A 17,159-nucleotide genomic window follows, 5' to 3' on the forward strand; every position below is an offset into this window, starting at 1 on the left:
CCGGTTTTGCTAGGGGAAAATAATGAGTAAACTTTATTCTTACAGGGTTGTTGTTAAGCTCATTTTGGTGGAGTGATTTTTACTTTATTTTGAAAAGGCCTACAGGAAGTCGTGCGGTTTCCTGTTACAACTTGATGGTGGTGCTGCTGAGGGATGCAGTGGGTGGATGGAGCCGGAGGTGGAGGTGAAAGACTGGAAGTCGGATAACTGAATGTCTCGGAAGGATGCGGATTACTGTAACTCTCCGGCTTGCTTGTCAACCAACAGTGGTTTCGATCGTTTGACATGAGAATGTGCGGCACAAACGACCTAGGCCTGCGGTTTGTAGATGCAAGGAGCCTCACAATATCCGTGACACCGAGCGTTTGCCCTGCTTGACAAATAGTGAATTGATTTGCAGCTATTTTGTATTGTCATCTTACGTTCGAGGTGTAAAATTGTATTATTTTCCCACAACTAAACGGGAAGAAAACCAGAGGAGATAAAGTCACCCTGTGATTTGTAGTGCAACTGCCATCATGGTTTTAGCCGTCGTTTTAGCCTCATCGCCAGCTGATCTCTGATGTGCCCCTGCAGACTGGACGTCCAACTGAGCGGAGCGTCAGAACCAAAACATACCAAAAACACACATCGTTAACAGAGTTTTAGCATGGAGGGGTCGACGTTACAGCCTCGGTGTTTGAAAGGTCTGTTTATGTGGACGACTTTGTGTCTGCTCAGCCACGGTCAATCCGCGCCGGAAGCCTCGGGCCTGCCTTTCGCCATCCGCGTACCACTGCGACAAGGCGCTCTCGCTGAGAAGCCATCGCCGCTGCCACCTGCCGCTGCTTACCGCGAGCGCGACAACGCGGGGAAGCGTAGTGCGCGCAAGCGGAGAGGAGCGGCAGCGAGCGGCATCAGCTTTGTGGACATGATTGATAACCTGCGTGGGAAGTCCGGCCAAGGATACTACGTTGAGATGGCTGTTGGCTCTCCTCCGCAAAAGGTGAAGGTTTATTTACGGGACATGATTAATATTTTGTCTAAGATCCGTAAAGGCACAGCAAACACTTTTTGGCCTAGTCGATCCATCATAATTATAATCGCAATATTGTTATTAGTCCCATAGAAGAAATGTACATTCTTACAGCAAAAGTAAAGGGGCAAAAATGTTAATCAAGAGGCATGCATAAAATATTAGATAGAAATTACAATAAAAAAAAAAATAGCCATCCAGTTTGACAACCTAAGTACAGTAACAATATGTTTTATTATCAAATGTAACACAGAAGTATTGTAATAGAAGCCAGCTAACGTCAGTGGAAATCTAAGTATATATTTCAGTTATTAACTGACTGTTACAGTCACTGAATAGTCTAACTACAAGATAGCAGCCAGTACAAATACATTCTATCAAATACAATCGTAGTGAAATGAACGGGAACCAAGCATACAAAAAATAATAATAAATAAATCGTTATTTAAGGATGACATTCAGTGTGACATGTCAGTCTGTGTTGTGCTTTGCATCATCTGGCTTTTCCTAAAATATGCAAAGATATTTGGTATCCTACTCCCTGTCTTTCTCCATCAGTTGAATATTTAATCTAGTCAGTTGGCACAAATGTTGCATTATTAGCAGCTTCATTTGACTCTGTGGTACCACTTCAAAGTCATTATTAAATCCAGTGCAACTGAATGGTAGGTGACATCCATCTGAACTTATAACACACCTTGATAACCTATTCCAGTCTATGTATATCTGTATACTGTATATGAATCAATATCCTCATACTTTGCTCTAACAGGCTATTTTGAATGTAAGATGTACACAGTTACTGTAAATAGGGAATGCAAAACCAAGTCAGTGGCAGTTAATGCATTTTTCAAATGTACTATCTGATTTCGCAATACTGTTGATGGCTCTGCAGTGACAGATGGCCTGTGTGTGTGAAAGTGAGAGAAATAACTGACGGATACAGACAGATAATGGAACCATTAATTCTGCAGAGTGACTAGTGCCAGCCAAGTGCAGCTGGGGTGTACAGGCTGGCACCCAGAGGGTGGCGAACAGAGAGAAAGTGATGAGGTGGTAGAAGTGGAGAAGAAGGTGAAAGAGAGAAGGTGAAAAAATTAATGAAAAAAATGACAAGAGAAAGGGATGGAGGGTGACAAGTGAAGGGGAGACTTCCATGGAGACAGTGATGTTTGGGCATCATGCTTGTGGTTGAGTTTAGTCAGCAAAGACGGACAAAACTGTTGTTTTTTGGTTTGTTTCCGTCATCAAGTGCCTTGGGATCCATCCATTGCTCAGGGCGTTCTCTGAACCGCTGTATCTTTGTTTGCTATGGATGTGGACCACAGAGTTTATGGGCCAGACATTGTCAGACAAGCAAAAATCACTACATTGTCAATTGAGTGGTGCAGTGACGACATATTTTTGTAGGCTGACTCGGAATTGAGCATCGCAGGGACTCCCTCAACAAAAAGCAATGGGATTTTTCCATTGAATTTCAGATTATTGCAGAAAATACAATCTGTGACCAAGACTTGTTCATGATTCTTACATGTCAGCCTGATAGTCCCTACTTATTAACAATGCTTTTATGATTATTTAAGTAAAAAGCTTATAAATATATATAAATAAAGTCAGGATATCCATGTATATAACACACAGAGCATTTGCCGGCCCTTAATGAGTACCAAGGCATCTTGAATCAAATTATCTGAACGTTTTTATGGCTTTGAAATAGTTTCCACCTAGATAACAAACAAAGCTTTATATAAATAGATGTATCTGTAGCTGGGTAAATGATTTTGAAAGGAAATTATCCTAATTGCAGAACCTTATATAGAAGGCCTTCAAAAACCTTTGATATGGTTGATGGATGCAATGTTGCTGAAACAACCTCAAATCATTTACAGTAACTTTCAGATACAGTGTGTTCCGGTAACCACTAGATGATTTCTCCTCTGTGGTGAAGGGAGGAGGGCAGATATGATGGCAGGAAAAGACTGGCACTCCGCCAGGGATGACAGGAAGACAGAGGAGAGAGACAGAGCAGAGGAAGACGTGAAGGCTCAGTGTGTCAGGATGGAGCCTTTAGTATGTGTGAGTGTGAGAGCAACACAATCATCCAAAGCAGTCAGTACATTTCTGGCTAAGAGGAAGACAGGGTGTGTTCAGCATTGATACTTTGACTGTAGAGGTGTTTGTAAAGACAGCATATGCAGGCATGTGTGGGTGATATCATTGAGATGTGTGTGTTTGTTAGAGTCCGTATTTATTCTGGGCTTTCAGGACCAGCCCCTGAAACAGCAGCACTATCCTGGATATTTAAAGAGCCAATCCATTATTGAACAGCTTGCTGTGGCTGTATCTGACCGCCTCTCTGTTCATCTGTTTGGGTGTTTCTGTAGCAAACTGTCTATCTGTAGTCCCTTTAATTTATCGGTCAGTATATTAGCAAAGCATGTGCTTACACAAATCACATTAGTCCATTTTTAAAACAACCATATCAATGTTGATGCATTGATTGAACTCAACTACACAATTGGGAATTAAAAGTGTATTGAAGCAACAGTACATTAAAAAAGAATGGAACGAAACATGATTTGAAATAGGTGTCCTGCAATTTTAGTCAAAGATAATTTAATATCTGTGTAAAAGATTATTTATTGTAGCAGGCTCTAAGGACATAATTCACCATTGTCTGTTAAACACGAGCAACCAACATATGCCTTTTCTCTGACGCTTTACCTGTTAGACTCAATAAACACGACGTTTATATCACTTTAGTGACTTTATTCCAGTTCAGAACAGGACAACTCTGTGGCCACCATTTCCACTGTAACCGGTCTCCATCAAGTAACTCAAACATACAACGCATGCGCACAAGCATTCCCAGGGTCAAAAGGTTACAAAGAGGGAAAATACAAGTTAACATTACCTTCACACTAACACATTTGGACAGTGTCAGTGTGACAGTAACTGTTTGCAGCAGTTCTCTCCCTGGTTTGTAGCTGGTAAATGACACACATTAGTTGGTCAAATTTGTTTCGTCTCTATTTTCTCACAATTTCTACATTATAATATTTAAACTTTGGTCTGTTTTAGGCTTCATAATCATCTGCCATCGGGCTCCATTCACTAACTGTTTTGACTGAGTGCTTAAAATATGATACTCACAAAGAGATGCAGACAGAAGAGGAGATGGGGGGAGAGAGGGAGTAGAAAAAGCAACCTGAGAGGAGTGGGGGGTGAGAGTGGAGGCAGACAGGGGACAGAGAAGGACATCTAGGGCAACAGGAAACAGCACAGGACACTACAAGGGAAGAGAAATGGATACCGAGAATGACGGTTTAAAAATGAAAATCCGTGTGATGTGATGCTGACTACTTCCTGTGAAAGAGAACATTTGCCTGTAAGACTGCCAATATATATAAAAGAAGGTAGAATATCAATAGTTAGATATCAATAGCAGATATTTAAAAACCCTCAGAAATATATTTTCCAAATGTCTGACTCAAAGGTAGCCAAGATACTGATGATTAAACGTGCCCTTCAGAGATGGAACATAATCAATTTTACGATGTAACTCGAGTGTCTGTTTCACAGACCTGTGGATTTTTGTAAATAAACGCACACAGCATATATTTAATAAATGTCTCCATGTGTTTCTCTTCCCTCTCACTAGTTGAACATCCTGGTGGACACAGGAAGCAGTAACTTTGCTGTCGGGGCCGCTGCTCATCCCTTCCTGCGCAGATACTACCATCGTTCACTGTGAGTAGAAACATTATGGGGTGAAATATACAGCCAGATATGGTTATAAAAAAAGGGACTGTACGCTAACTCTGTACTTTTTCCTTCCACTCTGTTTTCTTACTACTCATTGACAGCTCTGGCTCCTACCGTGATCAAGGCAGGAGTGTGTATGTTCCCTACACCCAGGGTCGCTGGGAGGGGGAGCTGGGAACGGACCTGGTCTCCGTCCCACACGGGCCCAACGCCACGCTGCGCGCCAACATTGCTGCGATCACCCAGTCAGATCGCTTCTTCATCAACGGATCCAACTGGGAGGGAATCCTGGGACTGGCCTACGCCGATATAGCCCGGGTAAGACCAGCGTATCCCTTGGTTCTTCAAAATCTGAAAAAGAATCTCCTCATGAATTAAGCATTTTTCCAGCTGCAAAGGACCGATCATACACATGAGCACCTTGGCTGTCAAATCATTCAATGTCAGTGTTTAGAAACCATGCTCTTATAGCCGATGAATACTCTGTATTTTGAGAACAGTGACATATATAGACTAGGACATTATATAAAGGAGATTAAAAACAAAATGAATAGGGTACATGTATTTCCTGATGACATGGTATGATGACAGTGGATGTGGGATATATTTTAAGTAGCTCAAATTCTGACATTATGAAGATGTAATAAGAAATACACCTTACTTAACTTGTAATGAAGTAATGTTGTCCTTATATTTACTAATTTTATAAATGAGGTATGGAATGGTGGAAAAAAAATAACAAAAGGTTTACTGATTGGTCAAAAGGAGGATGAGGTTAGCTTAATTTGATCGAAATGTGAAGTTGATACTAAAGACAGTTTGGTCATTCAGAAGAGAAGCTATCCCCCCGCCATCTCTTTCTTTCTACAGCCTGACGAGACATTGGAGCCTTTCTTCGACTCTCTGGTTCGGCAGACTCCTGTTCGCAACCTCTTCTCTCTGCAGTTGTGTGGAGCAGGCTTCACCCAAAACTACTCCCTGGGTAACGCTACTGTTGGTGGCAGCATGGTGAGACACAAACACACACAAATCATCTCATGTGGTACTGGAAAACCCTTCTGAATTATACTTTTTCTTATACTCTTAGATCATTGGCGGAGTGGACCCGTCCCTCTACGTGGGAGAGCTTTGGTACACTCCCATCCGCAGGGAGTGGTACTATGAGGTCATCATCGTACGCATTGAGGTGAACGGACTGGACCTGAACATGGACTGTAAAGAGGTAAGATTTGGTGGAAGGAGGGATGGCTGCAAAAACCAAAGAAAGAATAATTCAAACCTCAGCAAAACATCTGTGTAAGACATTTTTGATTGGTGACTTTTCTTTTACAGTACAACTATGATAAGAGCATCGTGGACAGCGGCACCACTAACCTTCGTCTGCCTAGGAAAGTCTTCCAGGCTGCAGTCAAGGCTATTGAAGCGGCCTCTTCGGTCAGTTAATGCTATGGATCCCTTTTTATACTCCTTCCTGCATGACTCTGCTTCCCGTCATTGCTGATTTCTTGAGATGTCTCATGAAAGCAGACAATAGTAGAGGGAAATGCTTTGGACTCATTTTAATTGACTGATATTTTTTTATAATTCTCACTCTTTTATACCATGGCAGCAGGCTGGACATCTGACATTCATAATAAAATCTGTTATGGTATTTAAAGCACTTAAGCATGTTAGTATCTCACAGTTTCCCATCTCAAAGTCGTTTGATGAAAATATTTTAAGTTTGCTTACATTTCTGCAAAAACCTTGTTATGTTTGTTTTCTGATCCAATGGCATACTATTGTAGTCAGAATTGTTGAAGACATTAACGATTTTTAGCCCTGGGCTTACCTCCAGTCTCATTACCACATGGGCCTGATTTGTAATAAGCCGGTTTTGGAAAAGAACAGATGAATGACCCTTTCTTTCAGACCGAGCAGTTTCCCTCCGAGTTCTGGCTGGGGGAGCAGCTGGTATGTTGGCATGCTGGTACTACACCCTGGCACATATTCCCAGTCATCTCCCTCTACCTGATGAGTGAAAACCACAACCAGTCCTTCAGAATCTCCATCCTGCCGCAGGTAATGCACTGTGTCTCGACTGAGGCTGAATGTTGTTGCATGTGTGGATAACATTTGTCCCATATGAAGTTATATTGCTCGAGTCTAAAATTATTCTCAAATCATCAGAAGTTACTGTGTAACAGGCCCCGCTATGCAGGGCGCGAAGACAGATAATATGCCTGTAAAACAGGAGAAATGATGAGCAGAGGAAACCTTTTACTGCTTGTTTGGTGGGTCTTACCAGAATGTATTAACCGTTTGGCACAATACAAACACAATTGTTAATGCCCTTTACTACTCAATACAATCCACGTAAGATAAGATAAGATGTACCTTTATTAATCCCCGTGGCGAAATTCAGTTGTTTAAGCAGCAACAGAATAAGAATGAAAAACAGGACAGTGTGGTTCACACAGGATAATAAAACAAAAATAAAATGATGTAGGGGTAAGTATTTGTTAACAAAAAACGGAATTAAGGACTTCAATGAATATATAAACATTTGTTATCCGGATTGTAAAATATATTTACATTGATTGATACGGTTAAAAGTCTTTGTGCAAAAGTGCAGGTTTTATGTGAAGTCCGGGTTATTGTCAGTGAGTCACATGGTTAACCCCTTGTTGTGCAGCCCGATGGCTACAGGCACAAAGGAGTTTCCCAGGTGCTTAGTGCTGTGCCGAGGTGGGATGAGTCTGTGGCTGAACGTACTCCTCTTCTTCACTAGCTCTGCATGGAGGGGGTGGGAGGGGTTAACCAGGATACTGTCCAGTTTCCTCCTCGTCCTCCCCCAGCCACCTCCTCCAGATTGTCCAGTTTAACTCCAACTACAGAGCTAGCCTTCTCATAGCATGTTCAGCCTGTCAGCATCCCTTTTGTTGGTGTTCCCCCACAGCACACCACAGCAAAGAAGAGCCCACAGGCCACTACAGACTGGTAGAACGTCTGCAGCAGCTTGCTGTCCCTTCCTGAAGAGAGCATCAGTGTTGTCACTCCAGTCCTGTTTATTGTTCAAGTGCACTACCAGGAACTTGTAGCTGCTCACCACCTCCACCTCCTCCCCCTTGGAGATGGGGGTTAGAGACCTCTTCGTGCTCTGCCTGAAGTCCACCACCAGCTCCTTAGTCTGGCTGATGTTGAGCTGGAGGTGATTGTTGTCACACCAGCCTACGAAGTTCTCCACCAGGGCCCTTTACTCCTCCTTATTGTCATCTGTGATGCAGCTTACGATGGAGGAGTCATTGGAGAACTTCTGTAGGGGGCATGAGCCGGAGTTAATGCGGAAGTCAGAGGTGTAGAGGTTGAACAGGAATGGTGACTGCAAAGTCCTTGGGGGGCTCCAGTGTTGCTCACCAGCACATCAGACCCGCTGCCCTGCTGTCTGAAATACTGAGGTCTGCTAGTGAGGTAGTCAGTAATCCAGGCCACGAGCTGTGATCCACCTGCATCAGTGACAGCTTCTCAGCGAGCAGGTGTGGCTGGATCATGTTGAAGAACAGGATTCTTAGTGAGCTGTGCGGCTTCTCCAGGTGTGAGTTGGCTTCGGCAGCATGTAGATGAGGGCCTCCTCTACACCGATGTTGGCATGGTAGGCAAACTGTATAGGGTCCAAGGAGTCAAACAAGGCGTTTGAGATGCTGCAGGATCAGTCTCTCAAAGATCTTCATAACATGAGAAGTCAGAGCTACAGGCTTGTAGTCTCCTGGAGTGCCCGGGCGTGTTTTCTTGGACACCAGGACAATGCAGGAAGTCTTCCAGATCTCAGGCTCCTTCATCAGCTTCAAAGAGAACCTGAAGAGGTGCTGAAAAGCTCCTGCTAACTGTCCGGTGCACACCTTGAGCACCCTGGGGTTGGTGTTGTCTGGCCCCCTGGCCTTTCTCACATTGATCTTTGAGAGCTGATTCCTGACCTGTCCAGTGGTGATTATCAGAGGTGTGAAGCTGCTGGAAGTGTCACCCAAGAGTGGGGTTAAATGAGGAGAGGCTGATGTCCCCTGTGGAGTGGTGTTGGGTGTGGTTGGAGAAGAAGTAGAAGAGGTGGGTAGGTGGGAAACGGTGCCAGAGTGAGGATCCCTGCTGTCCTGTTGAGCTGGAGATGGGAACAGCAAACTTGTTGAAGAACAGGTTTAGCTCATTCGCACTTTCAGCGGTAACCCTCCACAGCTGTGTTTGACTGTTTGTAGCCTGTGATCTTCCTCACCCCTCCCCACACCTCTAGAGCTATTGGCCTCCAGACGTCCCTCCAGTCTGGCTTTGTAATTCTCCTTGGCTGCCTTCAGCTCTTTCTTCAACTCCTTCTGTACAGCTTTAGCCCCCTCAGTGTCGCTTGCCATGAAAGCCCTTTTTTCTTGTTCAACAGGGTTTTATTGTCCCCATTGATCCTGGGTTTATTGTTTGGGAAGCATTGTACCTTTTTGGTGGATACAATGCTCTCCTCACAGAAACTGATGTAGTCGGTGATGCATGTCCCAGTCTGTTGTCCTGTAGCTCTCCTTCAAACTACTCCTCTACCTCACCAGACCACTGCTGTACAGTCCTGGTGGTGGTAGGTAGTCTCCTGAAAAGTGGCTTGTATTTGGAACAAGCCTGAGGGGAGGATGGTGGAGCTGTATGCCTCCTTAACATTGGCATACAGCAGGTCCAGTGTCTTATTGTTCCTAGTGCCACCGGTCACATACTAGGTGAAGTTTTAAAGGCTTTTGGAGACTTTTACATGGTTAAAATCTCCATTAACCGTGATAAACGCACTGGGGTGCCACGTCTGTAATCCCGCAATGGAGGACATCATTCGCCTGCGACGCTGCAGCACTTGGTGAGAACAACACCAGCGATGGTGTGAGAACTCACCGCCAAATGCTCAATGTCCGGAGTACAAATACTGTCCATAAGAGTCCATGGTTTCACCATTGTTTGTTAATAAATACGGCAAGTCCTCCGCCTCTCTTCTTGCCGCTCGGCTTGTCTCTGTCGGCTCGAACCACAGTGAAGCCGTCCGGCTCCACCAGTTTGGTATTTCCCCGTTAAGCCATGTCTCCGTAAAGCACAGCAAACTCGACTCCCTGTACTCTCGCTGTGTTTTTACAAGTGCTGCGTGTTCGTCTGTCCTGTTTTCCAGCGACCTGACCTTCCGCAAATAAGGTTTAAATCTCCTCCTATTATTTGCCCTCTTTTGCTTCACGCGGACTCCAGCGCGTGTCCCCCATCTGTGTCTGCGTATAACGGCCGGTACACACGGTTCCGTCCCGTTAACGCTTGACGGACCTCACCGTTCACTTTGAATGGGGTGACCAGGGTTTCCCGCAGCACTTTACAGCTTAGGCGGCCCCCTAAGCAACACACGCCTCCTGCCTTAACTAAGGTCTTCAAATATATATATATATATATATATATATATATATTGAGCGATATTCGCCGTGTTGACTTTGACCATAAAACACATATAGATAATTCAAAACACACAAAAAAACGTCCGATACAAACATTGAAAAAATGTAAGTCATAAAGTGCACAGGATCTGTAAACAATTAACTTAACTTACATTCACTTGCATCAGGGAGCTCGATTATGCTACATCTAAATAGAGACCGCCATTACACATATACACGCACACACAGCAACCACGAGGCAGTCTCCTACGCGGCATTAAACATAACAAACAACATCTAAAAATGACTTTAAACATTCAGACATTTCGACATAACACTCTACTGTGTATATTTATAACATTTGTGACAACTGTACACATTACTGACCTGTAAAACAGGAGAAATTATGAGCAGAGGAAACATTTTACTGCTCGTTTGGCGGGTCTTACCAAAATGGCAAGCTAACGTCAGCTCCGTGACCTCCGTCATCGTGTCAGTCAGTTTACGGCAGACGCAAATCATAACATTCCCTCTACGGCAGCGCTACCCTTCCGTCTGCTGCCCTCTGCTGTCCATAGTTAAACAGGTTTTACACATTTGCCTTAAATCATACATTACATTAATTTAAAACAAAACATTGAGACCACATATTTTGTCTGGGTCCCACATGTTATTACCCTCTGCACTCATGAAGGAATTCTGTTCACAATAATTCTTCCTATCCTTCAGCCAAACTCTTTTATGTATTCTCGAAGATGAAAGACGGACTGTACCATAAAATAATGTCCACGTTTCAGAGAAAATTACCATTGAATTTATTTTCTAAAGCTTTTCAGAAAGCTTTAAATGTGTGGGAGGTCTGGGAGCAGGTTCAAAACCACATATAGAATGTATATTGAAGCTACATATACACAGGAAAACCTAAGCACAAAGATGACACAGAATATTTATTGCTGATACTGTAATCAGCGAGAGTTTAAAGAATCATATATATTTATTTGTCTCTCATACATGTAATTAAACAAATATTTGATAAGGATCCCTTATTTTATTATAAAGGTTTCTGACTTTTTTGTTGTTGTTAAGAGTGGGGCGTTTTTATGATACAGAAAAACATGTCAGTGCTCTCCGGTGGACAAAGTATGTAACGACAACACTTTTCCTATATTATATTTTAACACATTTAGTTTTGTTGTGGCGTAAAGTGGACAAAGACCTGACTTCCAAAGTCCTGAAAAACTTCATTTCATGGCACCAGACATACCAATGGCATACATACCCTGAAATTGTAAAGAGAAAAATAATTGACATATAAAGACTCACAAATGCTCTCCGTACCTTACTAGGCAAAGGGGATGGAAAGAGATCACAATGCATTTTAAAAAAAGGAATAGTACGGTTCATAAAGAGAAACAGCCTGCTAATAACTATAATAGTCCCTGGAATTAAGTGTAAAATCGATGTATTAGAACATTTAAAATAAATAGCACTTCAGGAATAGCAAACACAAGTTAGAAGGTCTATTGTTTAAACAAGCAGTGGTGTGTACTTGTTTGTAATGTTCAGTGTCTGACTACACTCCCTAAAAAATGTTTTCATTGTTGTTTATGTAGCAATACCTGAGGCCAGTAGAGGACGTGGCTTCCGCCCAGCAGGACGTGACTTCCGCCCAGGAGGACGTGGCTTCCGCCCAGGAGGACTGTTACAAGTTTGCCGTGTCCCAGTCCAGCACTGGTACAGTGATGGGGGCTGTCATCATGGAAGGATTCTATGTGGTGTTTGACCGAGAAAAGAAACGCATCGGCTTTGCAGTCAGCACCTGCCATGGTGAGGAGGAAAGGGTGGAGGGGAGACAGTATGGGGTTTGATGTAAAATACAACAGAGGAGAATAAATATGGAGACTCGTATAGAAGTATGGGATTGATAAAATACCTAAAATGCATTAAAATATGTATGCTGTATGTTGGTGATAACCAGTAGACCCTAACCTTTTTACAATAATGTGACTTTAAGACTCAAATACTTAAATTCCCCTTATATGTACTATTCCATTTAATAGTACATTTTGTCTTCCTTGGTTATCAGTCAACCTAGTTATTTGAAATGTTGAAGGGATCTGGTAAACTTTTTCTACCTTTTTCTTATTTATTTATTAAATATGTGATTTTCTATTATTATTTTCATTGATTTGGGTATGTGAGTTGGTATTGTCATTTCATCGTACTGTTGGATCCGTTTTGTAAAACTTTTGTCTGTGCTAAATAAAAATGTAAGTATAATAATACTAAAATTCCCTTTCTGTCATTCGTAGTGCATGATGAGTTTCGCACAGCCTCTGTGGAAGGCCCGTTCCACGGCTTCGACCTCGAGGACTGCGGCTACAACATCCCTCAGACCGACGAGTCCACTCTCATGACCATCGCCTACATCATGGCAGGAATCTGCGCTCTCTTCATGCTGCCTCTGTGTCTCATGGTGTGTCAGTGGCGCTTCGCCCGCTGCATCCACCCACACGGGGACTTCGCTGACGACATATCGCTCCTGAAGTAAAGGCCGAGATGAAAGGCGACAAAAGGAGTCGTGCAGACCTGCACTTGAAACGCAGGCAAGGGTGGATTGTGGGAGAAATAGATGAGCGTTGTTCCAAAATGCGGGTGCTGTTGAAAGAACTTTGAAGAGGTTTTTCAGGAATGTAATATGTAAAGTGTAGAAAATGCTGACATAGTGATTGCACAGTGAACAGATCAATTGAGGATAACTAGAGCCATTATTAACTGGGGGAGAAAGTTGGTCTCGTCAGCATCTACTTTGACTGTTTAAGCTACCTATGCAGAAACAGCGTTGGGTAAAGACGAAACAAAAAAACACTTGGTAAAAATCTTTATTATAGTGTTTAAAAAGTTACAGAAGATGGATTGAATTTGTCATTTTGAAGAGATCTGTCTCTTAACATTGCAGAGTTCAAAAAACAGTGGATTTAGGTAAAATAGAGAGAAAACTGATAATTTAACAGTCATTGCTTATTGAAGAAACACATCCTGGATATGAATACAAGATGGGAAACCATAGTGTCATCAGACGTGTTTTGTTATGGTATGATTTATGAGTGTATGGTTACGTGTGTGTGCGTGCGTGTGTGTATAGATCCTCTATTTGTGGCTTATGAGTGATTGAAAGTTGATGTGTGTGAGCATGCCTGTATGTGTGCACGGCTGCGCTGAAGAGTATACAGAAAGATTTAATTAAGACAAAGATGTTACTGAAAATGAAAATACTACTGCATATGAATAGTATCTATAAAATCACACTATGTTGCTATTGCCTGCAAATAATTTTTCACTGCAAATTAAGTAAACATAAAGAGGTTCAGTTGATGAAATATCAGACTGTAACAGCATTTATTTCATAAGATCATTTTGGCTTGGTGTGAAACTGAGACTACTGACAAAATCAGATGTCACTTTTTCCTTCATATATTGATAGTTTAAATGTATCTATTGTAAATAAAACGGACTGCATTACAGATCTGTAATTCATGCATACACACAGACACACACACACACAGTATACATATTGCTAATATTGCTGCTGCACCATCTGATGATTTGCACATGTAACAGCACATTACATGTTAACAGAGTGAGACTTTGATAGGGCTTCTTTCACAGACACAGAAACAGCCTAACACATCACATCTTTCCATGGGGACCATATATGCTTGGAAAGGAAACCAGCCAAAAGTATGTTAAACACTTTAAACACTAAGTATATGTGTACAAGGGACAGTGTGTATTGTCTCTTGGCAAGCTGTAAATAGATAAACTGTATATTTATCTGTCAGGCGCTGGCAGCACTGTGGATTCAATTAAGTCCTTATTGTAACTGTAACATGAAGTGTGTGATTTTCATTTCCTCCCTTGATACATCAAACCTGAATACTATCTGACTGTCATCCAGTGTAGTGAATGTTACCATTTAATTGTTTGAAGTACATTTCAATTGTATAACCATAATGGAAGTAGTCAACCTATTTTACGTATATGAATATTGAGGACATGTCAGCAAACGATCATTTATTTTCAATAGATTTCATGTCATGTTACCCATTGACTCCTAATCAATACAATATATTATAACTGGACTGTATAAATAGGGCACACCTTATTATGGGATTTTAATCCCCCTTATTTTCAACATTAATAAAGTTAAAAAGTTTTCCATTCAAAAGTTGAGATTTTTCTCAATACCTTCCATGTTGTGCCATTCAATACCTAATAATACAGTAGACAAATAAAATACACTTACTTTTATTGGATATTCACCTTCTATTGTACATAAATATTTGTATACAATTCAATGGTTTCCATTTGAACGTTTATTTCCATAAAGAAATTCATATCAAATCGAAGGTGGCATAAAAATCACATAAAAATAGGTGTGTCGTACTTACCAGAGAGTTACACAATTATTGATGTTAGGGTCATGTTTTCAATTAAAGAACTGCTTATTGTTTTCGTTATGGTATTTAGATAGAGAAGAATAAGCACAAGAGTCTGTTGCAGAGCTGGGAGAGTTCCTCCAGCAGTGCTCCAAACAGCCAGTGGGGGAGCTGTCCGACAAAAACTGCATACAGGTTCATCTTTCCATTGTTGTCCTTTGGAGCGGTGCTCATCTTGAGCTAGACATCAAACACCGTCTTAAAGGCATCCCAGCCAACACACAAAGAGATAGTTTGTACTGGTTCATGATTTTAATTATCTTTCATTTTGTCCCACTGCTCAATGTGTCATGAGTTGGAACAAGCGTTGGAAATGATGTGCTAATTGTTCCAAAGAAATAGTACTGAGCACAAGGAGCTCTAAAAAAAACCCAAAACTATTAACCCTGTTTTGGGTTTATTGCAAATTTGAGTTGAGGGCCTACAGCAGGACATTTGTTATAACATTGGAATTCAGAAACAGAATATGACAGAAGTCCAATCTGCATATGGCACTGCATGCCAGTAATAGTCATTGGACACTTGTCAAATAGTGGCACTTTAAGGTCGCATTATTAATGCATATGTGCTTCAGATATTGGTTCATAACAAAAAATGTTTTAAAAAAATGTAAGATGAGCCCTCTGACTTCTCTTTAGACAGACTTTTGTTAACTTAAATCCAGCAAAGAGGAGCTTGTGATTCATGTCCACATGTCAAATTCTCCTCAGGAAGGACAGACCAGTGCCTTGCATGGCAGCCCTGCCTCATTGGTGTCTGACTGTGTGAATGAATGAGAGAACAAAAGTCTGTATTGAACAGTCTTTTTCTCTTACCTGCATGTATGTTTCCAGTGCCACCCACATGCTCCAGGTGCCGAGCTTCTTGCCCCCCTCAGCATAATTCTTTGCTCAACTATTGCGCTTTCCTAAGGTCATGTTCGGATGAGCCTGCATTAAACGAGATGAAATTGTATCATTGTGACATTGTCTTTGGCCTATTGATATGAAAAACTGTGATATTACATTTGAAGACCAGACTTTTCTATCCATTGTTTTAGATTTTTTTTCAAAATAGAAACCCTACCTTTCCCCTTTGGATCCCGAACACCTCTTCATGCACATACACTGACTACACTCTGTGGTGTTTGGTCTGAATTCCCAACAGGCCTTTCCACCAAATATGGGCAGTGCTGACCAGCTGAGCTGCTGTGGGCTTGTGTGCCATGATAGGATAACCTGCATGCATCAGACCTGGATTGAGAAAAAATCTGAAAAACAAACATAGTCATAGCAACTTCAAATGTACCCATAGGTGTGAATGGGAATAGTATTCTGTCTATTTGTGTTCAATCTGTGATTTTGTGACCTATCCATGATGGACCCTGCCTCTAACTCAGCATGAGTTGGGAAAGGCTCCATTTTTCCATAACTTTCAACAGGATAAACAAAAGAGGAAATGCTGAATACACTCACCATGGGAAATCTGCACATCTGTTTGTGTGGTCTGGCAGCCAGATCAGCGATGCTCCTCGTAATCTCATCTCACAGCACTGCCAGCTCATCAGGGCGCTCTAAGTTTCTAACAACATCAGATGGTACGGAAAGGATGATGTTTTCCAATTCCAACTCTGCCCAGGGTGGTGGAGCTGTGCGTAGCCACCACCAAGCAGCTGGTGTTGTCACGCCTGAAGAGAACAGAGAGTGTTGATGTGTTTAAAACTGAGCAATGTATTACTTCAATATTGTGTTTTGTACTTACATACATTTTTGACACCTGCTAAACTGAAATAATTATATTTTACAGAAGTGATATTTAATAAGAACTTATTAGTTTGCATTATATCTTGAACATGATGCTCTTTTTTTACCCTGCTATGAATCCCAAAGTAAGCCAAAGTTATTCTCAAACAGTGTTGTGACATTAGTGCAACAAAAGTAGCAGCCAGTTATACAAATGGTAAATTAGCATATATTGCACATCAAAAGTGTTATAGCAAAACAGTAGAGTCATAGTCTGTATTTTGTGGTGGTCTACCAGGGAGAAAAAACTCAGGTATCTCTCTATGAGGCACATAGGGTGAAGCAGCCTGTCACTGAAGGAGCGGCACAGTGCAGACAGGGCGTCCTGGAGGGTGTGGGACACAATATCCAACAGGGCCATCATTCTCCTGTCTCACACCTCCTCCACATTTTCCAGCGGACTCACCAGGACAGATCTGGCCTTCATTTAGAGTGTATCTTCCTGTCAGCAACATATATAACATAACAATGGCTGATGCCCCTACTGATTAAAAAAAAAGTTTATAGGAGGGCCCCCTGTACTCCACAAGAGGTCAGTCTCTACAGCAAATAAAGTCTCCGCTTGTAACTACTGTGGTTCAAATCATGTTACGAACCATGTTATGAATCTGATGTTCACTCTTACATTTATTGTTTGTTTAAATGTTATGACACACAGTGGAAATGTATTAGCCTAGTTAAGCAGCAGTAG

The 17,159-nt window shown here is 41.9% G+C and overlaps 1 protein-coding gene across 1 annotated transcript; it reads left to right on the top strand.

Annotated features, from left to right (window-relative positions):
- The first annotated feature begins 130 nt into the window (after positions 1–130).
- On the top strand, positions 131–14,546 carry LOC134880696 (beta-secretase 1-like). The gene is made up of 9 exons (XM_063907726.1): positions 131–985; positions 4,677–4,765; positions 4,882–5,098; positions 5,651–5,788; positions 5,868–6,002; positions 6,113–6,214; positions 6,692–6,841; positions 11,802–12,015; positions 12,501–14,546. The coding sequence occupies exons 1-9, from the start codon at positions 650–652 to the stop codon at positions 12,737–12,739; spliced, it is 1,620 nt and encodes a 539-aa protein (XP_063763796.1). The 5' UTR covers positions 131–649; the 3' UTR covers positions 12,740–14,546.
- Positions 14,547–17,159: the final 2,613 nt, after the last annotated feature.

Source organism: Eleginops maclovinus, chromosome 18 (genome assembly GCF_036324505.1).
Source record: "Eleginops maclovinus isolate JMC-PN-2008 ecotype Puerto Natales chromosome 18, JC_Emac_rtc_rv5, whole genome shotgun sequence".
NCBI classification, from domain to species: domain Eukaryota; kingdom Metazoa; phylum Chordata; class Actinopteri; order Perciformes; family Eleginopidae; genus Eleginops; species Eleginops maclovinus.

Coding starts and splice junctions, on each gene's coding strand:
- LOC134880696 (XM_063907726.1), top strand. CDS start 650: ATGGAGGGGTCGACGTTACAGCCTCGGTGTTTGAAAGGTCTGTTTATG. Junction 4,766..4,881: donor AGATACTACCATCGTTCACT/GTGAGTAGAAAC, acceptor ACTCATTGACAG/CTCTGGCTCCTACCGTGATC. Junction 12,016..12,500: donor TGCAGTCAGCACCTGCCATG/GTGAGGAGGAAA, acceptor TGTCATTCGTAG/TGCATGATGAGTTTCGCACA.